The sequence below is a fragment of the Notolabrus celidotus genome, chromosome 10, assembly GCF_009762535.1.
Source record: "Notolabrus celidotus isolate fNotCel1 chromosome 10, fNotCel1.pri, whole genome shotgun sequence".
Classification (NCBI taxonomy): Eukaryota; Metazoa; Chordata; class Actinopteri; order Labriformes; family Labridae; genus Notolabrus; species Notolabrus celidotus.
Genome location: NC_048281.1, coordinates 32,102,476 through 32,129,391, shown reverse-complemented (window position 1 = coordinate 32,129,391; position 26,916 = coordinate 32,102,476). Strand labels below are relative to the sequence as shown.

Genomic DNA, 26,916 nt, shown 5'->3' with positions numbered 1-26,916 from the left:
GTTATATATGTGTTATAACTTTTCTCCTGATATCGTGTCACCATGACTGGATAATGCTAGAATGATAGTTGTGAGTGCTAACAGCAGCCATGTTTGTTTGTGTTTTTAACTTTCACTATGATAATGTTTTGATGAGGACCGGTTTTGAATCAGTCACCATCATATGGTCGCAAGTCAGCGGCGTCGTTTTGGAGGAGCTCTGAGGGAGGAGGGGAGGGGTTAGACGGAGTCCTGAGGAAATGCTAAATTCAAATTCATGCTGGTTTTCCGAGACTGCCAACCCCAGCTTTAAAGGCAGAACTATGATAAAGGATTAGAGCCACTTTAAAGGGGACACATCATGAAATAACAACCTTTTCAGTATTTTGCACATACACGTGGGTGTCTAGATGATTAACTCAGTCACAAAATGTGAAATAAGCCCCCCCAGTCCTTAATTAGTGGTCCACCTGAGTCTGATCACACACAATCAGACGGTCACACATCAAAATGTACTGTTTTTAGAAAGGGTGTTTAGAGCTGGTCCAAAACCTCCTCTGGAGCTTGATTTATATCATATTTTGACTGAAACATGGCAAGGATGTTTCATTTAGACAACAGGGGACTGTATTAAATGGTTGAAGAAGGGAATGATATGTCACCTTTAAGGAAGAACAAAAATGTGCATGTTGAGAATAAAGATTCTAAATTTAGGAGAATTAAGTCAGAATACAGCAAGAAAAAAAACATGTATTCTTAGGACAATAAAGTTTTAATTTTATGAGTAAGAAGTCACAATTACAGGCTGTGGTTAATCTATCTGTAGGGTAAAACAACATAAGGTGATATTAGGAGAGCAGCCAGTTTCCTGCATTGAAATGAAGAACGTGGATCATCTTTAGAAGTTAAACTCAACAGCTGAGGAGAAACAGTGGTTACTGAAGCGTGCACAGCCGATGCACGCTTCAAAAAATTGCTCACACACTTGATTTAGAATCCTGATTCTGTGGTGCAGAGAGGCTAAAAGGTGGTGTTTAAGTATCTGGCTTGGAACCAACCTGCTGAATCCCCAGACAGAGGTAGAGGATGCTGTCTGGAGAGTAGCGCTCCCCGTTGGGCCGGCAGACCTCCCTGACGAACCGAGACAGAGCCTCATCCAGCTCCTTGGAACTCAGCGACAGCAGGTTGCTTTTCGACCGAGCTGCAGGGACGAAAACACAGATTTCTGTTAAGAAACCCTCCCTGTGTGACTTCACGAGGTGGTTAATGATTAAGTGTAGCTCACCTGGCTTTGAGCGGTCTTTTACTTTGGTGTCAGTTGATTTGTCAGAAGCAGACATCGCCCAGCGTTTCCAGGCGTGGATGCCGTATCGAGCTTTGAGAGGGAGCGACCGTCCTTCTGAGGGTTTTCCTGATGGATCAGACGAAGAGGACGAGGGGAGATCTGAGCTCTCCTCCACCGCCTGCTTCTTGTTTCCCTGCAACACAAACACAGCAGTTAGGAAAGGCTGCAAAACCAACATATCCACTAAAACAACAGCAACTTTCTGCAAAACTAGAGATGACAGAGGATTACAACCCAGTCTATGAAGATAACACTATCTGTAACCACTAAACGTGTTTATTTCTGATGTCATCTTTTAGCAGCAACTTTCACCTTCAAGGGTATAACCCAACAGAGGTAATGTACTGCCTTGACATCACATTGTTCAATTGAGGTTTCCTAACATCAACTATATTTACTTCCTGAGCTTCTGTAGTAGTTTTAAACCACAGAAGTCAAATTAACACTGTATGTAATACAGTCTACTTTGCATACTTGTCTCTTGGGCTGCGGTCGAGGCGCTGACTCCTCCTTCTCCTCCGCCAGAACAGGAGGTAGAGAGAAACCCAAGTCCTCCTCCATTCCCTCCAGGACTGGAGCCGGGTCCGAGGCTGAGACACGGCACCATGAGTGTTCAGTTATTTTGTTGTAATATAAAGAAAGCTCAGCATTGAAATACATCAGGTCAGGACTAAATCAATAATATGCAGTGTTTCTTATTCCTGGCATGGCTAATGACTTAAACACTCCCTCTCTGAACAGTGTGCCAAAGATTCAACCCTCTCCCCTGACAGGAGATGACAGCAGGTCCAGAAATAACTAGAGGGAAGAATTTTAATCTGAGTTACTGTACTGATCCATCGAAAACAAAGCCACGTGGTCGGATATTACATAAGAGCAGATTGAATAGATGCACACACAGGCAGAAAGAGAGAGTGAGCGCTGGTGACTTCAGGGACATTGTTGTTGCTTCAATCTTGCAGGAATCAAATATGAAATACAGAGATACAAGTACAATATTTAGAGGTCTGAAAGGAGAGGCAGCAGGAGTCAGATATTGGACCTGTAGGGGACATTTGTGTTGCTTATAAAATGACGAAATGGGAAGCTACGTTTGTAATTGTTGCTCTTGGATCAAATTTTTGAAATGCGGAGTAAAAATTAAAGACATTCCTCACATCAACACATCTATCAATTCATTTTCAGCAGGTCTTTACCTTGAGGGAAGTCTGCCTCAAGGTCCAAGTCAGGGTCGTACTTCTCATCCTCCTCCTCCTCCTCCTCCTCCGCCTCCTCCCTGTTGTCATCCTCCTTGTTGTCCTCCATCTTGTCTTCCTCCTCCTCCTCCTCCCTGTTGTCATCCTCCTCCTCCCCCTCCTTGTTGTCCTCCATCTTGTCCTCCTCCTCCTTGTTGTCATCCTCCTCCTCCTCCTTGTTGTCATCCTCCTCCTCCTCCTCGTCCTTGTTGTCCTCCATCTTGTCCTTCTTTTCTCTCTTCTCCTGCTTATTACTCTTCTCCGTCTTCTCTGTCTTCTCCTTTTTAACCTCCTTCCCTCCTGCAGAGCTGCTGCTGGCAGAGGCCTCGTCCTCTCCTCGCTCTCTCTTCACTTTCACCTTCACGGCCTTCACATCTGGTACAAACAAGGTCATCATCATCATCGTCATTTGAATCTGTTAGATTGGAGGCACTTTAGGGAAACATAAAACAAACTCTGTATCCATGCTTCAGTTCAGGTAAAGAACCCTCACTGTACCTGGTTTCTGGTCCTCTGAGATCACCTCAGCTGTGGAGATCAGGTCAGCCTCCTCAGATTCAGAGGGCTCCTTGTTTTTCAGATCGTTGATGGCCTGGACAATCTCCTCCGCTCCCTGCAGCGTTGTGGGCAAGAACACAGGCACAGGAACCTGGGCACACAGGACAGGAGAACTCTGATTAGTCCTTCATCCTCACTTTGCTGGGGCTACATTTTGAGTTTCACTGATTTACATGAACACCTTTACAAGTTTTAACAGGGATAATGTTCAGGAGCTAAAGACTCACCGGTAAAGGCAGAGAGACTGGAGTGGGCGTGAGCTGGGAATACATATTCATGGGCACAGGGATGAAGACAGGCACAGGTATGGGTACAGGAACATACTCTCTCTTCACACCATCGTTTACGTCTGTGAACACAAAGATTATAAGATTAAAAACATGAAGTACTGAGCGGTGGAGTGAAAGATGAGCAGCAGGAAGACATTCAACCTCCAGATCTACCTGGTAAAAAACATATGCCTTTCCTGCATCACTTCCCAGTTACCAGATTTTCTCCTCTATAGTGTGATTTTTTTTAATTTAAAGTGTCAATAAAATATAAGACTTCATATTTTGGTCAGTAGAATGAGTTTAATTGTATTCTGCATGCTTGTCAGCGTAGCAGGGTCAGCCAGGTTTGCTAAGCTCATGGAATCCTGCTGCAAACATGAAATCTTATGGCCAAGTTCCACTAGATCGGTGTCCAGTCCGTCACTGATCCGTCACAGCACCGGATCTAAAAGGTTTCCATTCCAGTCAATGTGTTAACTTCCACTGGATCTGCTTTGATCCGGAGACTCTGATCCAGCAGGTCGGAGTCCTCTGGATCAGATACACAAGACTTCTATTTTTCCAGATGCCGAAGCACGACGCATCAATCTCAACAGAGCAGATGGAGCAGGACAGGAAGTCAGGCACCAAGAGTCAAGTCAGAGGTTTTCAGAGGCCGATAAAGACAACATGGATGAGGAGGGGAGTCAGATATTCATTAATGCAGTGATTAAAACCTCAGTCACACGACTTAAGCTGTCCTGCTTGGACGAGAGAGCATGGAGCCAGACTGCAGCGGATCAGAGATGGACCGGAGATGGATCTGTTGGAAGTCCTGGGTTAGACACTAAATGTTGTCCAACTATTCTTAGACCAACAGCAAGTGCCTAAGGTCCAATCTATCGCAGAACACAACAAATATGTCAATCCATATCTGTCGTTTCTGTTTTCTAGGTGACACTACGTCAGTGTTTGTAGAATGAGATATGTCTAATAAGCCCTTAACCCTTAAAGACCTAAACCATTTTTGGGGGTGCCAGACTCTCCTGAATTTATTTTGAATATGCTGAATGAGACAAATGTGGTATCAATGGAAAGCTGAGAATGTCTGCTGTAACTGAATTTTTAAAGCTTGTTGATACGATAAGCGGTTCAAAAGTTATCCAACATTTAAGAACAAGTAGACACTGGCAGCTGTCCAGGTCTTTGAGGAATAATCAAAGCTTATTTTGAGGTAAATGACACAAATGTTACCTACACTGCTGCATCATCATCACATGTACTGAACTGCGGCCTAATGAGAGTTTGTGTGTGTACCTGTCTGTAAAAGTTTGCTCTGCATGTGTGGTTTGCAGTAGGTCGCCTTGGTCAGGGTGAGCGGCTTGCAGAGCACAGCTTTGTTCTTAACGTCTCTCATCAAACCTCCTCCGGAGTACGCCACCGTACCCTGATTCACCAACTGCAACAGAACATAGAAAACCCCTGAATGTTTAGAATTAAAGCAAACTGCAGCCTCTGATCCAACATCACAACCAGAGACTCAACAGAAACAGACATTTTAAATGTTTTAAATATGTAGTAGGAGCCTGAAGCAGACTTCTTTATACTGAGACCTTTCCAGAGTCTTACTCACCCCGAGTTTGGCCCCCTGCATTTCATATCCTGTCAAAGGAAAATGAGATGCATTAAATCTTCTTACCATAAAGGGTTCTTTAGTTTAACAGAAACAGTCATGCACAATTTATTTTACATCAATGTGATGCCAAAAAATGTACATAAATAATGTAGATTCCTCCCCTAACACTTGACCCAAACTAAGCATTTTCCAGCTCATGGAATAGACGGCGTGTGCTTTTACAGTGAATTTAAAAGGAAACTTGTAGTTCACACACAAACATGCACACACAAACATGCACACACACACACACACACACACACACACACACACACACACACACACACACACACACACACACACACACACACACACACACACACACACACACACACACACACACACACACACACACACACAAACACACACAGTTTGTACCTATGGTTGTGTTTTCAGGGCCTTTCTGTGTGACCATGATGGGCTCGTTCTGCTGGCAGTAGAACTTCAGTAGACAGTCCTGGTCACAGAACTGCTTCATCTCCATTCTCCACATCACAGACTCCGTCAGGTTCCCCTGCACCTTACAGCAGTCACATCTCGCCGCCTAGTGGCCACAAGAGGAACAGTTTCAGAACACTGTAGTGGCCCTTGGTATGCATAAATCTTCAAATATTTTCATTTCGAGCAGACCTTGTAGTACCAGTCGTGGAATTTTTTCCCACAGGTCTCGCTGCAGAAGTCCCGAGTCATGCCGCCGAGCTGCTTGGTCACAGTCCTCTTACAGAGCTGATTACAGTGGTTACAGCTGACACACTTGAGACCCAAACGCTTGATAAAATCCTGCTTATAGAGCAGCTTACAACCTGGTAAGAAAAAAAACAAACAAAACACACAAAGAGAAGTTAGAAAAGATGAAAAAGTAAAGCAGTGAAGGGACAGATAAACTAGAAATCACTCATCTGGACCAAAGGTGTCCTTGAAGAAGCACCTTTAAATGAGCAGCCAATCACAGACGAGTATAACCATTTCAGCGGACTACTTCAGACCTCTAAAGAAAATTGCTCAGATTTATGGAGTCCCAGAGGAGAGATGTGAGATTAGCACCTTCGCTGCAGAAAGGTCTCTTGACTCCAGAGAACTTGACCGTCTCGTGTAGCGTCTTCTCCTCTTGACAGTACTCGCAGAACGTGACGATGCAGTGCAGCTTCTTGTAGTCCTCACAGCATGCCTTACTACAGAACTGATACACCTTATCCTGAAACACACAGATAGATATATGCATTCAAACTGACACAATACTTCCATTTACTAAGATCTGGATTTTGCAGAAGCCATGGTTTGTGCGGCAAAGTGTTCAACATTCAGAATCAGAAGTATTTAATTGATCCCACGTGGAAATTTGACCCTGAATTCAACATTTGAGAGAGAGGAAGGGAAGGTCGAGGCAATTTGATATAAACACCACATCAAAGTGCTTTAATTAGGCTGAGAAAAGTATCAGAATGACTTCCAAAAATTAGAAAAATATGACATTTCTTATCAAGTTTATAAAATTTAACATTTTAGGGTTTTAAAACAGAGTCTAAAAATGTTATCAGCTTTTAAAATCAGCCCATGACTTGACTCATGTTGATGAACGACTCTGGTAAACTCTAAAAACAGACCTATCTGTTTAAAGTAAGGAGACTAGTCCTCAGGATGGTCTCACCTCCCAGTCCAGGACTTCGGGCTTCAGGCTGAACGTTCCTCGGCAGTAGTTACATTTCAGCTGGACGGTGTCGTTAGTGGTGGAGAGCGGCGTCTGTCCGTTTGTGGTCGTTTGGAAAGTAGCGTTCTGAGAAAAGAGGACAGAAAGAAGGAGATACTGAAATATCATGATGACATGCAGCTGATTCATAAACAACACAACCGACTAGGGTTGCATAATTCCAGGAATTTTCAAAGTTGGAAACTTTCCATGGAAATAAACAGGAATAATTCAGGAATTTACTAAATTGAAGGTTGGCTCTTAATAGGGAACTTAAATATAGTTGGGGAAAATATATTTTAGCATAATCCTGACTAAAACAACCAGATTTCATTCAAGTACAGTTGAATGTATATGCTATTCCTCAATCACATGCACATAGCACACTGCTTACTGCAGGGCTATTGAGACCACGCCCCCTACATGCACTTTTAATTTAACATTTTGAATGGGACTTTGTTGGAGGGAGAGGGCCTCTTTTAATTTAACATTTTGAATGGGACTTTGTTGGAGGGAGAGGGGCACTTTTAATTTAACATTTTGAATGGGACTTTGTTGGAGGGAGAGGGGCACTTTTAATTTAACATTTTGAATGGGACTTTGTTGGAGGGAGAGAGGCACTTTTAATTTAACATTTTGAATGGGACTTTGTTGGAGGGAGAGGGGCACTTTTAATTTAACATTTTGAATGGGACTTTGTTGGAGGGAGAGGGGCACTTTTAATTTAACATTTTGAATGGGACTTTGTTGGAGGGAGAGGGGCACTTTTAATTTAACATTTTGAATGGGACTTTGTTGGAGGGAGAGAGGCACTTTTAATTTAACATTTTGAATGGGACTTTGTTGGAGGGAGAGGGGCACTTTTAATTTAACATTTTGAATGGGACTTTGTTGGAGGGAGAGGGGCACTTTTAATTTAACATTTTGAATGGGACTTTTTTGGAGGGAGAGGGGCTCTTTTTATTTAACATTTTGAATGGGACTTTGTTGGAGGGAGAGAGGCACTTTTAATTTAACATTTTGAATGGGACTTTGTTGGAGGGAGAGGGGCACTTTTAATTTAACATTTTGAATGGGACTTTGTTGGAGGGAGAGGGTCTCTTTTAATTTAACATTTTGAATGGGACTTTGTTGGAGGGCGAGCGGCTCTTTTAATTTAACATTTTGAATGGTACTTGTTTGGAGGGAGAGGGGCACTTTTAATTTAACATTTTGAATGGGACTTTGTTGGAGGTAGAGGGGCTCTTTTAATTTAACATTTTGAATGGGACTTTTATGGAGGGAGAGGGGCTCTTTTAATTTAACATTTTGAATGGGACTTTGTTGGAGGGAGAGGGGCTCTTTTAATTTAACATTTTGAATGGGACTTTGTTGGAGGGAGAGGGTCTCTTTTAATTTAACATTTTGAATGGTACTTGTTTGGAGGGAGAGGGGCTCTTTTAATTTAACATTTTGAATGGGACTTTGTTGGAGGGAGAGCGGCTCTTTTAATTTAACATTTTGAATGGTACTTGTTTGGAGGGAGAGTGGCTCTTAATTTAACATTTTGAATGGGACTTTTTTGGTATTGCATTTTTGTTATTTTTTGAATGGGTTGAGTCTGGGGGATGAGTAATATTTAACTCAACATTCATGTTTTTGTTCTTCAATTAAATAATAATTGATTGTTCAATAAAATATTTAACACTTGATAAAGTTCTACTTACAAGTAAATCTGTTTAAATTGTATTATTTTGGATGGATGTCTGCTTAGAACAAAACAAATATTTATGCGTGGATATGATACTTTTCCTTTAAATTCCCATAATTTCCAATTTGGAATATTTCCAAAATTCCCCAGCTTAACTTCCCATGGAAATTTACCAGAAATTTTCCACCCCTTTGCAACCCTACAACCAACTAATCCTCTCCTATCCGTTCCATATGCAGGATTAAAGCTTAAACACAAGAATTTATATTTAGATTGAGATAAATCAATACAATACAAATAATACAAATTATTATAATACAAATGTATATTTATTTAATATGAATAAGTGTTATTTAATAAACAATAAAAATATGTGTATTTATTATAATCCAAAATTTTATAAAATGTACTTATTTATTACATTATAATATTTAATTATTTTATAAACATTATATTTATTTATTGATTTTATTACATTATAATATTTATTTATGTTATTACATTATAATATTGATCTTTTTTATTACATTATAATATTTATTTAAACATTAATTTATAATTCAATATTTATTTATTTTATTACATTATAATATTTATTTATTTTATTACATTATAATATTTATTTATGTTATTACATTATAATATTGATCTTTTTTATTACATTATACTATTTATTTATTTAAACATTAATTCATAATTTTATATTTATTTATTTATATGTACTATTTATCATTTTGTGATGAGGGAATGTCCTGCAAAAATTATTGGGTATTTTTTATAATATATTGAACAAGTCTGAGTGAAATCAAGTATTGTGTAGGCATACTTAAAATCAATGAAGAAGCTAAGTAACTAATATTAAATTATAGAGAAGAGTTGGGATAAATGAAGTTGTCCCACTTATTTTCGGATATGAAAACCAAATCATAAAGTCTTCCTGTTATTACCTTCAGTTTTTAATGTCTGGCTGCACATGTGTGATCATTTTCCTTATCTAACATGTTAAAAATTAACATTTCAATCAATCAAAATGAATAATTAATACAATAGTAATTATAATAATAATTTCTCCATGCCTCTAAACGTCTCCTGGGTGGTGTTCTACATTCTCTGCACGATGAACGACGGTGCATTCAAGTTGATCAGGATCATTTAGTTTCCATTAAAGTGTAAATTTATGCAACATGGTGTTAAAATGCTAATCGGGTCATTAAAGGTTAATGAGGGTTTCATTTTCAAGACTCTGACATTCATTCTAATCAGGTTTCGTCACATTCTGCTTTTACTTAATTGTGGAGACATCGGGACACGGGGGGGTCCACTTTACACAACTTCTCATTACAGAGGGCTCCAAATATCGAACTGGATGTTATTCTGAGCCAATTAAATCAAGTATTTACTGCAGGAGATTAGAATGTATGCATGCTTTTATTATTATTTAGTATTACTTGGAAGAAGAAATAATGCACCAGACGACTTCTTCTGTAAAATGCTGTTTTGTAAAGGACCAACTGTTGTGTCCTCTGGTATGAAATTACATGAGAATCCTCACTTGCCCAGCATGATGGGAAATATATGGGATGTAGGAATAAAAGTGTTCAATTATTAAATGAACAAATATCAAAGAGTGCATACAGGGAGTGCCACTTTTGCCTTGTGGTTAAGTTGCACGTTGGAAATGAACCTGCAGGTCTTTACTCAAGTCATCCCCCACTGTCTCTCCAAGTTTCCTGCTCTATCCACTGTCCTATCCTCTCTTCAAAGACATAAAAGCCCCCAAAAATGTGACTAACAAAGTTGTAAAATAATGGATATTAGCTTCAACTCTCAGCTTTTGGTCTGCCTGCTGTTCTTCAGGTTTTATACAACATATCCCTCTTGAAAGACACTTTGTTTTCAACACTAAATTAGTCTGAGAGAAGATGAGAGCTAGCTTGAGCTTCATCTTGTTGCATCCAAATGTTGTGAAAGCATTTTCAAGCATGACTCATCAAGCATTACCCGTTCACATAAATTATTTGTCTGACTTGTTTGTTGTAAATGCTCGCACTGCTGTAACAGTGAAACTGGGACCTGCTGTGCAGCCTGCGTCCTCACCTGGAACTTGGTGACACACTGCGAGCTGCAGAAGTTGAGGATGTTTCCCTCTGGCAGCGTGGCCTGGTACTGCGGTAATGAGTTCCTCTTGCAGAAGTGACACGTGGGCTCTGTGTCTGCACACACAGGAACAATTAAAGAGGTTACATAAATCAGTTTACACAGGTTAACATGTGATGTTGTCATGGGATGAATATTTGAAATTCTCAGCGAATGAACAAGTTAATAACTCCAGAGAAAGTGTGATTGATATACATGTCCCTGATGTTTAGTCGAGCACGTTATCAATTTTCAGAACTTACAAACAAACAAACTTTAATATATCCAGAGACGGAAATCAATTAATTCTGGGAACAAACTGGAGGCTCCACAGATCTTCCAATGATAAATCCTGATAATGTTTCTGCTCACAGCCTTCAGAACATTATTGTGCTGCTCATTTCTTCTGAGAGTTGTGCAGAACTTTATCTGTAGGTCTTAGTCTGGTTTACAAAACGTCTCACTTTGTAAAAGGTCAGAGTAAAATCTACATTTAGGATGAACAGGAAAGTTTGCAGCTTTGTTTCGCGTCCGGTTACTCACTGACGAAGGAGCTGGAGGTCAGCTTGCCCTTGTTCATGCAGTTGACGGAGCAGTAGGAGCCCATGGTGCCGCCCGATCCGATGCTGTGCAGCACCTCGCCCGTCTTTATCAGCGTTTTACAAGTCGTGCAGCTGGCGAGTTTACTGTTGGCCTGGGAGAGAGCAGAAACATCACATTCAAACAACAGCTAACTCAAAGCTCTGCAAATGCATGAGATTTTATAAGGATGAAGGTAAACTGTTAAAAATGTTGATTTCAGCTCATCTTAATGCCTCAAAATCTCCAACACAGAGCTTTTATAACACACCTCTAGTGATGAATTCACTGACAGCACCGTGGTGAAATAAAATCCAAGCATGCAGAGGAGGAAGAAGAATACTATGAACTGAGAGGGGAACTAGACGGGGAGTAAGCAGCAGATTCATCTGGATTTTCTTGATATTATCTCCATCAAGGTCATGTTTTGGATGAAAGGTTGTTTGTGTGTTTGTTTCATATGATCATCAGAAAACTTCTGGCCTGACTTCAAACAGCGAGAAAGAACGCCGCCACAAGAAATGTCTAAAATCTGGCTCAACCAGTACTCATGAATGCATTGAGTTATTACAGAGAGGTGCATAACATATCATTTGCCTCCCCTCTCCTACATACAGTAGTTTCTTAGATGAACTGATAGTTGACTAGGGATGGGCATTTCAAGCTGAAATACTATTGAATAATCACTGGCATCTATTTGGTGATTTTGTAATCAAGCGCCGGGACAAGGTGGCCGAGGTACTGCTAGTAGTGGGCACTGGCAGCGTCCATCTCAACCTTCATGTCTGTTTCTGTGACGCAGCAGCGTGGCGGGTATGTTTACATTTTTCAGCCATGCTCAGTATTTCCAGTGCCTGTCTGCAATGTTTTCTTCTTCTTCTTCTGTTACTCTTCTTCAGCGGTTAGCAACCAGCTTTAAGACGGTCTGTATCCACAGTCTGGCGGGAATACAGTATAACAAAGAGGAACCAGGGAAAACAATGTCACCCATCTGTTCCTGAAGCGTTGCTTTGAAGTCGATCGTCAGCTGGTGCCATATTGAAAATGCAGAATTCAACCTAACTTCATCTGAGCTAGTGTGAGGTAAAGAGGCGGGCTTTGAGCCCTTTTGCTAACAGCTACAGCGTTCCCACCTGTCAATCAAGTCAGTCATGCCCTTATTTCGGCAAAACTTGTGAGTTTAATATCTTTAAAAATAACTAGTTATAAAATAATTCCCCCCGTACAGTGTGTGCTGATAGAGAAATGAGCTCTTCAGATCTAAACTGTTTTTTGAACCAGGCTGTAAACATGTTTATTTCTACAGTAAAGATCATCTCCTTTGAATGGGTGTGTATGTGGTTTCCTGTGTTTCTGCAGCTAGCCTCTAGTGGACACTCAACTCAACTGCAGTTTTTAGCACCTCCACATGGGCTTCATATTTTAAGACCGGAGGTTGCCGCTTGGTCCCATCCCTATAGTTTGTTTAAGGACACTTGTACTCACTTTAGAGCAGAGCATGTGATATAAAAGGACACAGTAGAGGAATGAGAAACAGGAGCATCCCTGATGAGTCTGCCTTCCTTTTAAATTTCTCAACACTAAACGGAGACAGCTTTTCTTCTCACTTATTACCGGCGTGTTCATTGAGCTGCTGTTACCAAGCAACTAATACAATTCCACCCTCTAATATTTGGCAAATATTGAACAGCAACACAGTTTAGTAGTAAGTCAGTGGGTAAAAACAAAAAAGGGATTAGAAGAGAAACAGATCTTCGTTTCAAGACATTGGTGACTAGTTGCAGTGTCGGTAATAAAACATGCCTCCTCTATGATAACAGATGGGATATGGGTCAAACTACACTACCAGTCACATGTTTGGACACACCTTCTCATTCAATGGTTTTTATTCATTTTAATTATTTTCTGTAGATTAATACTGAAGACATCAAAACTATGAAATAATCTGGTTTTGCCATAATCTGGATTACAACAGTAGTCAAATAGGGCTATCCATTGTGTGCTAACCCTAACTCTGAACAACACAACTGATGGTCTCAAACACATTAAGAAGGCAAGTCATTCTACAAATGAACTCTTGACAAGGCTCATGTTAATTAGAAACCATTCCAGGAGACCACTTCATGAAGCAGACTCAGAGAATACCAAGAGTGTGCAAAGCTGTCATGAAGGAAAAAGCGGGCTACTTTACAGAATCTAAAATATAAAACATATTCTGCTTTGTTTAACACTTTTTTGTTCATTAAATAATTCCATATATGTTCTTTCATAGTTTTGATGTCTTCAGTATTAATCTACAGTGTTTAAAATAAATACAAACTCTCATCTACAAGCTGAACTGTTCCTGATGTGCTGTGCAGCTCTCTCTCCTCCCTTGCAGAGTGTAGGTGTGTCTGTGTGCTGATGCAGGTGTGGCCTCTGATTGGCCGGTTCAAACAGAGTAGCTGTTTCTGGATTGGGTGAAGACAACCTCAGGTGCTGCAGCCTGCTCTGCCCTCCTCATAAGACTCTGAATCTGACTGTTTCATCTGTGTAAAAGGTGCAGGCCTAAGAAGTTGTAAGTAAGAGTGAGTAGCCTCTTGTTCTGTCCTGTTTTCGGTAAGATATCTGTCATTTAGATCACTTTTATTTGTTGTTTTGGCTTTTTACTTGCATCCAAAGATCATTAAAACTGTTGCTTTACTCTGACTGAACCTGCACAGCTCATTTCCTTGAGAGTGGGAGGAGTGGGCGTCACACACAAGCATAAATACTCCATTTAATATAGTGTTGTTGGTCTTCTGTCTTTAGTTCCCTCAAATTTATCCCACAAACTGCTTTAGAAATATTTTTTCTCTCTCCTGAAATTCAGTATTTGTCTTCTAAGCACACTTCTTGGTCATTTTGCCAATTCATTTAAAACAAATTCCCAAATTTTTGCATGCTCTCATGTTTCCCTGCATCTTTACATCTCCTTTTTTTAATGCAGGGTGTTAATTACAACACCAGGGTTATAACTGTGCTTCATTATTTAACATTCTAGCTACTGTAGTGTCTGTTTCCTTGCTCTGACATGTAGTCTTGGTCACCACAGCTAAATAAACAGTGTCAGTGATACAACCGAGGCTGCGTTCAGGTAACTGTCACACACCTGTGGCGTGTCGTTTCAGTCTACAGTACCTGTTTGAACTCCCTGATGCAGTTGTGGCAGCAGAAGCGTTTCTGTTGGCCGTCGACCAACAGGAAGTGGTTTGCCGATGCTCGACTGGGTAGGTAGTCTCCACATTGCTCGCAGCAGTTCATGATCAAGCCGTTGGCTCGGCGGTAAACGTTGAAGCACGCGTCGCTGCAGATCTTGTGTGTCACGGTCTTAAAGCTGACTTCATGCCGGATCTGAGGAGGAAAAAATAAGAAAGCTTACAGCTTTTCATCGCTAAATGCATTTATCTTACACAGCACACTCCTCCCAGACTCTAAAATGTGTTAGTGATGCAGCATGCTTTGCTTAGCTCCATTTTAGAAAGCCTTTGTTGAGTAGAATGCACCTTTAATTGTTAATCAAACAGTGCACAGGTGAGCATTAATATCCACAAAAACACTAAAACAAGAGACAAACTGTGCACAAAGTGGTTCCTCTATCTCTGCAAATCCTGTCCTCTACACGAGAGAAGTGTTAGATTATGTAACTCATCCTGCTTTAACTAAGAAAACAAACCCTGTGGCAGCATATAAAGACATTAAAATGTAAGTATAGAAATAATCTGTCTTTTCTCTGATGAGACTTTTGCTGTTATGGATCATGAGGAGACATCATTTCAGCCTGTTTCATAACCACATAAAAACTCCTCACAGGAGCTTTAATTTGAGTTAAACACAAAGTACTGGTGCTGAAAGAAAGGATGAGTGCTCAGTGAAGAAACCCGCCCCTCTATGCCCTCTACTGATAAATTTAGTAGCCTACCCCATGGGTCCTGATGTCCCCCAAAGCCTGAGATAGAAAGGACAGATGGACAGAGAGAGTCAGAGTCAGGGTTATCAAGTGGGCTCCTCCCTTCACTGATGTTTCCTTTAGCTAGGCCTACGACAACTCGGAGAGAGACCTAAAACAACCCCCCTCTATGCCGGCTCCCACTGTCCATCATATCCACTAAACCAGGGGTTCCCAAACTTTTCAGCCCGCGACCCCCAAAATATAGTGATTTAATGTGTCTTCATTTAGCTGGTCTGCAGAAATGTAGCATACCTATATGGAGCATGTGTCTGTGTTTCCTGTGCTGTTATGAATTAACCTGCTGCTACTGATGCTTTTGATAATTAACTGTTCACTAACCCTAAACTTAGGAGTCATCTGGCAACAAAGAAAGGCTGAAAACTCATTACATGTTCTACTTTCAAGGTTTTATTTCAAGGTTAGCTACTACTTTTGTCCATAATTTTCACTGTAATGGGTAAAATGTACTATTTTTAGATAACTTTAAAAAAATTAAATTCTGGAAGACATCTCACGGCCTCCCATTTGTGTCTTGCGAACCCCCCAGGGTGTCCTGACCCACACTTTGGGAACCCCTGCCTTAAACAATAGATTTCAGGACTAATGCACAACAAAAAACAAACAAAAGTGCATGTAAAATTTGTTAAAGGCAACAAAAACAACAGTTATGATTAATACAAGTAAAAACATGAAAAATTATGTGAATTAAGAAGGATTAGATGACACATCACACAATTGGAAAATGCTCTGAAAAATCCACATATGTATGTTTTTTTTTACTTTATTCCTAGCTCTGGTGTATCCTGACATCAAAGCTTCATTTATTTATTTTCAAATTAATTTGTTCAATACGTAATTTGGCTGCGGTATAGCTGTCGCTTTGAAATGCAAATGAGATCAAGAACATGGCATAAATAATGCAGCTGATTTTAAGATGTTATAAATGCAGACAGTCGTACAGGTTAGCTGTTTCACAGGATGCTGCAGGTAATAGAACAGTGTCATGGCTTTATACTGAGTGTGAGAGCTAAAGGGTGCAGGGGGGAAGTGAGGCACAGCTTACATATCACATAGACATTAGCTCTTTAACATGTTTAATGCTTCACTGTGAGATGGAAGGAGCTCAAATCTGAGTGAGTATTTTGGCTTGTGATGCCCATAGAACTGAAGGCCTTTTCAAAATGGGCCGATTGCTGAAATGGATGTACGACTAAAAAGAAGGAAGAAACACGAGAGCGATGAAGTCACACGAGGAAGGAGACGGAGATAAATATTGAATGGGAGTGACCCGAGTGGGAAGTCTATAAAACAGGGAGCCAGACAGAAGCAAATAAATGCTGCAAAGAGAACCATAGCTGATAAAAATTAAGGATTTTAAATGTAACAAGGAAGATGGACAAACTGCTCCAGGATTCACAAACGTCCAAGAGAGGGGCGTGAATAATGAAGAGTAACTGAAGCCTTAGACGGCTGAGAGTCATTGTGTTTCATTAAAGGGAATTATTTATCAAATTATAAGGAATTGATGAGCGTGTGCGTTATTATGAGTGACAGTGTAAGGCGGACAGACCTCTGTGAGCTTCCCGCAGACGGTACATTTGGTTTTGAGGCCTGATTTTGGCGGGTTCTGCTTGTTTTCGTACGCTCCTAAACACCCCGTGCTGCAGAACTCCTGAAAGGACTCGCTGGAGTCCACCTGGGCCACGATGGTGCCCTTCATGTTCGTGATGTCCCTGAAAGACAAGAGAACAAAAGAGATTAAACCCTCCAGTGAATGTAATCGCTCATTCAACACAAAAACAACAAATTCTCTGTTTTTTTTCTCTGTTGTGTTTAAAACTTAAAAATATAAGTGATAGTTGCGTGATATCAGAAAAACTCACATTGTGTCATCTTTATGACTGCCATTTATAATGCAATACCAAAAAAAGAAAACAGAAATTATCACCAAATAGCTTCAGTGTCACTAATGAACAGATACACCATCAGAAATCAATTATTTCAGAACATTTGGGTCGTTTGAAATTGAATTCTAACACAATAAGACATGATCAGCTCTCTGCAAACCCTAGAGATCAACTTGGACACGTTTTAGGGAAAATAAAAAAGCGTATTTCTTATTAAATGATGCACAAATGTGTGATTAATCTGCATGCATGATGCAGGTGAACACACTCTGTCTTTAAAGCAGACATGTGAAGCAGCTGACTCAAAACATCTGACTCAAAACTGGAGTAAACTCACTTTAAAGATTTATTAAAGGCTCGTTTTAATTTTTAACCCTCCTATATTTAAATAAACAATACTAACATCAGATCAGAAACCGTCTCCTTATAAACACGGCTGGTTCAAGCACCCCTCAGAGGTCTCTTACTTTTTGCACATGGTGCAGCTCTTCTTGGGGGCGGGTTTGTGTGAGAAGGCAGACAGACAGGTGGTGGAGCAGAACAGGTGTGTGGAGCCTTTGCGCTGGTAGGCCGTTTGTCCTTTCTTCAGAGGCTTTTTACAGTTAGCGCAGGTCACCTGGGTAAACAAACACAGGCGTGAATCAACTGCCAGGAAGTCTGAGTACAGCGACAAGTCAAACTCTATCAGATACAGGATGAACTCGTGGCTCTCAGTGCGATGCAAACAGAGGAGTTTTGAGAGGTAGAGCCTTTTTCAGCGTTGGCTCAGAGGAAACTGTGGACATTTCGTTGGCTCTCATAAAAACACAGACAAATAATCAAAATAAAGACAACTTAAAAGAAGTTTAGTAGATATCCTTCAGTATATTGTTTGTGAGGCCAAATTATAAAGATAGAAAAGCACAAAATCTGCACATTCAAGATGCTGCAAAATTGAGTGATTTGCCAAATATGCATGAGAAACCATTGCAACTATTGGATCATTACATAACTGGCACTATTTTGATTTTAGGATTGATTTTAGGAGTATTTTATTGACTTTTAAAGCACAGCATGGACTTTCCCCTCTCTATATCTCGGAGCTTTTATCCCCCTACAAACCTGGTAGGGTGATAAAAGTCTGAGATCCTCTGGCAGTGCTCTGCTTACTGTTCCAAGGACCTGACTGAAAACTAAAGGGGACAGGGCTCTTTCAGTCAGAGCTTCTACCCTCTTGATCAGCCTGCCAGAGGAGATCAGACCTGCAGAGTCAGACCTGTTTTTTATTTCATTACTAAAGACACATTTTTACAGGAAAGCTTTTAATGTGTGATTTTATTTAATTTGAACTCTGATTTTAAGAGTCTGTTTAATAAGTCTGTATTTTTTGAAGCATTTCTTCTTGTTTTTGTTGCCCATTGTGAAGCACTTTGTTACCTGTATTGAAAAGTGTTATATAAATAAAGTTTTATTATTATATAAAATGTTCAACAGCATATAAACCAGGATAATAAAAGTTATTAGTCTGCAAAAAAGTGTACATAAAGAACTACACATGAGCAGGAGTGGCTCACCTTGACTGTCCTGGGCTGCGGCTGGGAGCCTGAGGAGGACGTAGATGAGGAAGACTGGCCTGGAGGTTTGGGCAGCGAGGTGGCCGGTGAAGGAGAGTCGACCCCCGTCTGTTTCTGGTTTCTGGGGACTGAAGCCGACTGAGAGATCCACGAGTCTGGAGGGTAGAAATAAAAGACAGTTAAAGCTAAGGTTGGTAGTCACGGAAAACTAGCATGAACTTGAATGTAGCATTTCCTCAGGATTCTGTCTAACCCCTAAGCTAAGCTCTAATGCAAAAGGATCAAAGACTCAGGACTTGACCCAATTTTCCTAACTTTGCAACCCTAACTGTTAGCGAGGCCTCATCATCCAGCATCCTTGGCCACTGAGGCAGCATTTGTTGTGACCCTAACTTTACACTTGGGGGCAACAAATCCAGAGTATGAGAGCTAAGCAAAGTTCAAATCCCACCAAGTAATCCACAAACCAAATCCAGAGTCAGCTTTTACAGATTTGATTAGCCAATCATGTGCCTCAGTGTATGACTCGGCATTGTTTGCAGTAAAAGTTAATCCAGCTTCATCTGTTTTTGGTGAATTCAGTGCATCAGCTGATTTTGATCATCTAAGCCTCCATGAACATGCAGTACGTCACATTTCTGAATTGAGCTGAACTTAACAGGATCGAGGTGGTGAGTGAAGTTTTGAGCTAAAAAGACAAACAATCAGGTGTATGAGCGAGAGCTGGGAGGACACCAGGATCATCTCATTCTCTCTCTTCATGTTACTGTCAGCTGGATATTTCTTAAATTTGTTTAAAAATCTAGACTTTACAAATAAGACACATTACAGTCCTTAAAGTCCAGGCATACTCTGGGCCTTTATTTTGAGCTACCAGCTGCATTTTAGCTCCTCTGATTGCTCGCACATCAGCACAAGGGGTCTGTGAACTCCGCTTCCCTGACCGACCACAGAGCGACTCCTAGAATAATAACCCTTACTGATAGAGCACTTTTGAAAATCCAAGACAAGCAGGTCAGAATTTCCTAAGCAAAAGTAAGGATGAAGACATTTCAAGTTATACCAGGAAAGGCTCGTTGCTAAAAGTCTGTTTTTAGGAGATACTAAGAGATCACTAACTCAGCTGACCTGATGTCCTCTGCAGAGTTTCAGAGCACTCATAAAAAAGCTCTCTGTCCCCTTTTGTTTCCAGCTTGGCAAGAGAACCAGCCAACAGATCTTGATGTTAAATTTCCCCACTGTGGGACGAATAAAGGAATATCTTATCTTATCTATATCCAAGGATTTTAATGTACGTGTTGGTTCGTACAGCGCTGACATCTAAGAGATACATACTACTACTATTATCTTCTCACTACTATCATCTCTCTCTCCAACACGGTCTCAGCAGATGTGTGTCTAACATGAGTCTGGTCCTGCTGGAGGTCTTCCTGTTAAAGGAAGTTTGTCCTTGCCACTGCAACTTGCTAAATGCTGCAAAGTGCTCTGCTCATGGTGGATTAAGATGAGATCAGACTGAGTCCTGTCTGTGAGATGGGACTGGATCTTATCCTGTCTTGATGTTGGGTCTTAGAGTACGGTCTAGACCTTCTCTGTTTTTGAAAGAGTCTTCAGATATTGTGATTTGGCGCTCTATAAATAAAGATTGATTGAGGATATAAAATGTGGATTGCTTCCTCTCTGACAAACTTCAGGTGAAAGTGTGACGGTGGCCTGGTTATATTTTATTCCTGCCTCATAATAAATTCATCACCTGCTCTGTTGTGCGTCCCCGTGTCTCCGTTCTGTACCAGCTGGCCCATGGGACCTGAGCCCCGCCCGGGGTTGAAGGAAGCCGTCAGTCTACCAGGAGGGGTGTCAGGATTCAGGCTGAACGTGCTGCTGATCTGGAGACCGTTTTCCTCCGCCTGGTTTTCCTCTTCCTGGACATGAAAGAGGCTTCACTTAGTTTTATGTCATTGTTTAAAATATGTTAGAAGAAAGGTAAATGTTTGTGTGACATCTGAGTGAAAGTAACTGAAGCATTCTCTGCACAGACCAGATGAATAATCAATGAAACCCACATCTAAATAAGAGCAGTGTTCACTTGTTAAATGTGAAGTTGGACCTGGAGGGTTATGCACACAAAACCAGTTCAGGTGATACTCACTAATGTGATAGCCGCCTCCCCGCCCTGCAGTGATGTCACCGAGGTTATCATCAGGTTCATGTCCGCGTGGTCATCCTCTGAGTGCGGCGGAGTGTTCACAGAGTAGATCGTGGTGCTTTCCTTCTGGCTACTGGAGCCCAGCGTGGTGACGCTGGCGATCCTGATCTCTGAATCCGGCTCGGTGCTGCTGAGTGCGTCCGGCGAGTGTGCTGCGGAGGAGGAGGAGCCTCCAGGGTGCGCTGGTGAGGAGGAAGAAGCGTCCTTCTGCTCGCAGTCCTCCTCATCGTCGATGACGATGGGCTCTGCTGCTGCGGCGGTTGGAGGTTTGGGGGCTGCTGATGTGGCTGTGCTGGAAGACGCGGGAGAACCGGGGGTCATGGAAGGCGTTCGGGTGGACATGTCGGGCTCTGGGCAGTCTGTGCTTGGCGTGCTGTCGGGTGGGTTTGAGGCAGAAGGCTGGGGGGCTTCCTCCCCTACTAGAACCACATCGTCATCATTGTCCTCCGCACCACCCTCTTTTGTTTCACCATCTTCTATAACCATGGAAACCGCCTCCCCAGCCTCATCTGAGGGGGGCGTGATTTCTTGCTCGGGGGAGGGAGTGGCATCCATGGGCTCCACCCGCTCCCCTGCCTCTTCTGCTACGGCAGGGTTTGGTTCCGACTCCCCGTCCATTGCTAAGGCAACCACCTGGCGACACAAAGAGAGGAAGACAATCAGGTGAGCGCGGGCCGCAGTGATTGGTTTCACGAGGGTGACAGATGTTCAGGTAGAGCAGGTGTCCCTCGAGTCCCCCCTCTCGTACACACACACACACACAGCCACACACACACACACACACACACACACACACACACACACACACACAGCCTCCTGTGCCAGGTGATGACTCACCGCCATTGTTAACGACCACCTGTCATGTGTTAATGTGATCATGGCTGGAATAGTTTGGGGTTTTGTCTGCCAGGTTTTTATTTGAGAAGTATTTAGTCTTTTGAAGCTGACGGATAAAAAAAGCATGAGCTGATCCTCTAAAACATCGCTCCTATTTTCAACCAGGGCTGCCCTAAATATGAGCCCTTCATGTTGGAGCACAGGGCGGCTTTAAAGCGACGCTCTGCTTCAACTCTGACATAACTCACACCACAGAGCTTCCCATCTGTTGATGATTGTCCACGTTAATTGATCAGCTTTGTTACTGAAATATCAGAAAGTACTGGAGAGTGGTGATCAGTGTCTTAAAGCTCAAGGCTCCAATGCAGAGATTGACAGATCAACAGCATTTTGAAATAATCACCATCTGCCCTCAAGTAGCTGATGTGACCGTAGTCTTTACTAAATGATAACATGTTTAATTCATCCTAAATGACAGCTGATCAAATCTAAAACAGTCACAAGCTAGAGTTAGAATAAAGCAGTTTAATCTCCCTCATGTTTTGAAACCCAAATAGGGATGATCACAATTAATCGATTATCGATTAATTGATTGTTAAGAAATTACTCGAAACACGTATTTTTGTTATCAATTTTCCGTCACGTGGAACAAACATCATGTGGTCTCATATTACACTCATCTATCAGGGAGGTGTTTTAAGTTTAAAGCATGTTTCGATGTGAATCAGCTGGTAAAGGTGTTGCGCACAGCGGAGACGCTCAGCTGGGGGCGGCGGCTGTGCGTCAGGTCTCCACGTGCGCTTTTTTTTTTTTTAAAGAGGATCAATACAAAACTGCTGCCAACAACGACACGGACACAAAGGTTCACAACTATAAACAGGACATTTCCCAACTTTGGATACAAAGGTAACAGGTGGGAAATTCTGGTACGCTATGTTTACAGAGCAGCAACATCAGAGCCGTCTGGGCTCTTCTGCAGCTGGACTGATAGTGACCCGGTTGCGCTCCTGGCTGACACCTGACCGAATACACATGTTTATTTTTCTCAATAAGAACGAGTAGACAGAAAACTGGACAATTTAAGTCTGAAGTAATTTTCTGTTAGTATTATGAGCCTTCACTTTATAAGATTATGTCCGCTGAGAATATCTTTATGAGCCTGATCGTTGATATTCTGCGTGTCAAACATGTACCCGTATGCAATACAGTCAGTTATATGCATTTTGTTGCTTTAGAAAATATAATTTAGGGGGAAAACAACGTATTTTGCATTGTTTTTGACATCAGAATAATAATGTTTTTTTTTAAATCAATTAATCGATAATTGATCGTTAACATTTCCAAAAATCGATCACGGAAAATACTTAAAATGTACATCCCTAAACCTAAAGTATTTTCCTTTTTTTCTGAATTAATCAGAAATCCATCTAAAACATGACACAGGCTGATATAATCATGTTTATTACCCGGCTCTTTTAATGATCTTCCGGTTGTGTAAGATGCTTGATTCTGATTGGTCAAAACCCCTTGATGACATGAGCAACACACACGTCATATCAAATCAATCCGTGGTAAAAAAAAGTTCCAAATTTAGCTTCTGCTTGTAGAATGCATAGACTGTACAAAATATGGACGTAGTATCCGTGACGTCACCCATCTGTTCCTGAGAGCTGTTTTGAAGCAAATCGACGGCGGCAGCCATATTGGTAATGCGGAACTCAACTAGGCAGAGTGTGACGTAGTGTGAGCCTCTTAGCCAATGGCTGTGTGTTCCCGACCGGGATCACGTCAGTCATGTCCTTATTTGGGCAAAACTCATAATCTTAATATCTTCTTAACCGTCATGTTAGAAAAAAATTCACCCCCGTACAGTGTGTGCCGATAGAGAGATTAGCGTTGTAGGGCCAAGCCGTTTTTTGAACCAGGCTGTAAACATGTTTATTAATGCTGCAAAGATCGTCTTTTTCCCATTCATATCTATGTGGTTTCCGGTGCTTCTGCAGACAGCCTCAAGCGGATTTTCGATGTATTGCAGTTTATATCACTTCCGCATTGGCTTCATCGTTTGAGACCGGAGTTTGCCGCTTGGTAGAATGTAAGGTGAGGTAAAACTGTTGTTTATTTTTAAAGGTGTGTGAACCGCAGAGCTCAGAGAAGGAGGAGAGCTGGATGAGGACAGTTTCATATTAAATCGACCATGGAAGGTCAACTGCTGTGGATTCACTGGGACTGCTTTTATTTAAACTGTATTCACCTTATTTTCGGCGGTTGAACAGAAGCAGGCAGTTCACTGTTATTTTGTGAAGCACCTCTGGTTCCTTACTTCCGGTCAATGGTAAATGCCGGTAGCTTGACTAATTCAAAGCCGATGGAGGAACAAATCTCTCAAAAGTGATGTCTTCAAGGATAATGTGCCGTCAGAGGATGTCACAACAGCTGGTACAAACAGAAAAGGCCAAGCCACACAACGACGAATAATTTAAAGCGGATGTCCGGCACAAAACGTGGAAGTACATCATAGCTTTACTTCCGCATTCAAAAATAAGGTGAATACATAAATAATAATTTTAAAGGTGACGTATCATGCAAAATTGACTTTCTAATGGTTCTTTACCTGAAATATGTGTCCCTGTCTACAAACCCCCCAAGAATTAAAAAAATCCATTCTGCCCCTGTTCTGATTTCTCCACCTTTCTGTAAATGTGTGTGAAACGAGCCGTTTCAGACTTCCGTGTTTTTGTTACGTAACAACAATATCCGGTCTGTCACGGAGTCAGAGCTCGGAGCTTGTTCAGCCCATAGACTGTATAAAATAATACTGAATCCCTCCTCCGTTTTTCATTACCTGCACAAATGTGTGCTAACAAGGAGCTTAGGAGGGAGGCATGCTAGTTGTAGGCTGTCTTAATAAACACAAAGGTCGGTTTTACTCCCCACGTCTGCAGATTTGAAGATCTAGTGGATGATTTTTATTGATCATGGATAAGTGCTAGCGCTAGTTAGCATAGCAACATAGCTACATGTCGTAGCTGTAGCTGTGTACCAAGACACACGTCGACATACTGACAAATAAAACAACAAGAAACACTAAATCTGTGACCAATCCTTCAGAAAAGGTCCTGCTGCCTTTCTGGCAGAGGTCGGTTTTACTCCCCACGTCTGCAGATTTGAAGATCTAGTGGATGATTTTTATTTATCATGGATAAGTGCTAGCGCTAGTTAGCATAGCCACATAGCTACATGTTCATAGCTGTGTACCAAGACACACGTCGACATACTGATAAATAAAACAACAAGAAACACTAAATCTATGACCAATCCTTCAGAAAGGTCCTGCTACAGGCGCCTCTCCGTCAGGATCAGATTCAGAGGGTTGAAGTAACGCGATCTCTGAGCAGCCGTTTATATTCAGCCAACATGTAAACATTAGATCAACATGCTGGAGAGCCGAGGCACATCCACTTCCTGAGGGGGCGTGGTCAGAGAGAAAACAGAGTGTTCTGATGAGGACTGAAGAAGAGGACTTTTCAGGCAGACCAAAATCTGATTTCAAAGTGTTTTTTTGAGCATAAACTTTAAAGACATGTTTTGGGGACCTCTTAGACCAATATATATTGATGAAAAAAGCATGATATGTCCCCTTTAATCAATGTTTGTTGCTGTTATAACGTTTATATTTATCTTTATATCAATTCAAACATATATTTTGTTCCATTTGAATTATTAAAGACGGCAGAACAGAAATCCAGAAGAACTTTGAGGCAATATTTTACTGAGCCAAATATGTTTCTATCTGCATTTAATCAATAAAATACTTTTTCTACTTCAGCAACTTTATTATTTATGTATTTATTATTATCATTATTATTAAACTGTCGAATTTCATCAAATTTAAAAAATAAAAACTGGGATATTTGCCTTATATTGAAAAAAATATAAGATATAAGCTGCACAGTCAAATGTCTTGGTTCATCCCCAGCTCAAAAAAAGTTAGTTACTTTAATAAAGGAGGACGAAAAACAAAATATTCTAATTTTAAAAAGTGGCAAAAAATATATTGAGAATTTTCTTTTTTTTAATTAAAGAAATTCCTTAAACTGATTGGAAATCTTAAAAGTTGATGACAAAGTAAATATTTGAATTATCGATGAAAATCTGAATCTCTGTTGATGTCAATTTGATTATTCCTTCTTAAAGGTGACTTACAAACAGAAAACCACAAAGAGGGAATCCTACACAAAGCCTCTGACAGGACAAGATGCCTCCTGAAGTCTTACTGACCTGAATGTGCCTCAAACTGAAGTTATGCAACACCAGAAAGAGCCGGAGCACCAGCACACCTGAGGCCTTCTCCTTCTCACCTTTACTTAATAAAGCTTGAAACATTCAAACAGCACTGAGTGTGTAAAGCCCTCACTGTTAGATTACACACTGTGCATCTTGTTCTTTTACAACATGATGTAAAACCCACCTACTGGGACGCCAATGTTAGACCGCTGCTGAGTTTAATGTTAAATCCAGATTCAGGTCCATTCTAAAGACAGGAGACCTCCAAGTCTTCTTATTATTTAATCATTGGCAGCATGAATATTCTCCCTGGCACATTGTTTGTTGTGCACGGCTTTAAAAGGCTGAGAATTGTTATAAAATCAGCTCAGACACCTTTGAACTCTCTCATCAGAACTCGGTTCATGAGCCAGCATTAAAGAATGATTCCAACATCTCCTCTGAGTTCACTCCCCGTTTAAAATGTGGGCATGATTCTGGCAGCCGAGGCTTAATAGATGCAACGGTAGAGGAGACGAACGTGGAATCTCAAGAGCCTGCACAGCAACGGAGGGAAGCACCTTAGCTCCTCCTCCTCCTCCTCCTCCTCCTCATCCGTCATGTCTTCTCCTCTCATCCTCTCCTTCATGTTCTCCCTAAATCCACCCCAGCATTACACTCCTCCTACTCCTCCTCCTCCTCCTCCTCCTCTCACCTGCCGCTTCTCACGTCCCCACTCCCTACCTCTGTGTGCCACTCGGCACAGCTTCTCTTTTGTTGCCCCCAGCAACTGATGAAGCTACACCTTGGTTGCCATGGTGACGGCGAGGCCCACCAGCAGCAGCAGCACGGCCGCCACAAGCGCCACCACCACCACCACCACCACCACAACCACCACCACCACCACAGGGACTTGTTGTCTGTGCTCTACATCTGGGTGTCGATGAGTTTGCCAACACAATATTAACGTGGTTTAGAGACTCAGACCGCGCTGATTCAGAAACACAGAAGAAGAAGAAGGAGAAGAAGACTCTTTATGAAT

At 41.3% G+C, this 26,916-nt stretch overlaps 1 protein-coding gene across 2 annotated transcripts in view; it reads right to left on the bottom strand.

Moving 5' to 3' along the window:
* The window catches only part of zmym2 (zinc finger, MYM-type 2), a 46,423-nt gene that overhangs the window by 8,339 nt on the left and 11,168 nt on the right, over positions 1-26,916 (bottom strand). Inside the window, exons 2-22 of one of the 2 annotated variants that reach the window (XM_034694769.1) lie at positions 20,715-21,404; positions 20,319-20,487; positions 18,566-18,720; positions 17,480-17,628; positions 16,676-16,838; positions 15,076-15,102; positions 14,295-14,507; positions 11,100-11,250; positions 10,518-10,633; positions 6,692-6,817; positions 6,088-6,238; positions 5,674-5,846; positions 5,422-5,587; positions 5,002-5,030; positions 4,686-4,827; positions 3,345-3,466; positions 3,058-3,208; positions 2,521-2,934; positions 1,799-1,914; positions 1,265-1,457; positions 1,038-1,180 (exon numbers count right to left, since the gene is read on the bottom strand). In XM_034694769.1, coding sequence (XP_034550660.1) covers positions 1,038-1,180; positions 1,265-1,457; positions 1,799-1,914; positions 2,521-2,934; positions 3,058-3,208; positions 3,345-3,466; positions 4,686-4,827; positions 5,002-5,030; positions 5,422-5,587; positions 5,674-5,846; positions 6,088-6,238; positions 6,692-6,817; positions 10,518-10,633; positions 11,100-11,250; positions 14,295-14,507; positions 15,076-15,102; positions 16,676-16,838; positions 17,480-17,628; positions 18,566-18,720; positions 20,319-20,487; positions 20,715-21,389 — 3,744 coding nt within the window. In that variant the 5' untranslated portion in view covers positions 21,390-21,404. The remainder of the gene's footprint in view (positions 1-1,037; positions 1,181-1,264; positions 1,458-1,798; positions 1,915-2,520; positions 2,935-3,057; positions 3,209-3,344; positions 3,467-4,685; positions 4,828-5,001; positions 5,031-5,421; positions 5,588-5,673; positions 5,847-6,087; positions 6,239-6,691; positions 6,818-10,517; positions 10,634-11,099; positions 11,251-14,294; positions 14,508-15,075; positions 15,103-16,675; positions 16,839-17,479; positions 17,629-18,565; positions 18,721-20,318; positions 20,488-20,714; positions 21,405-26,916) is intronic. The other variant, XM_034694770.1, reaches the window with a different exon arrangement.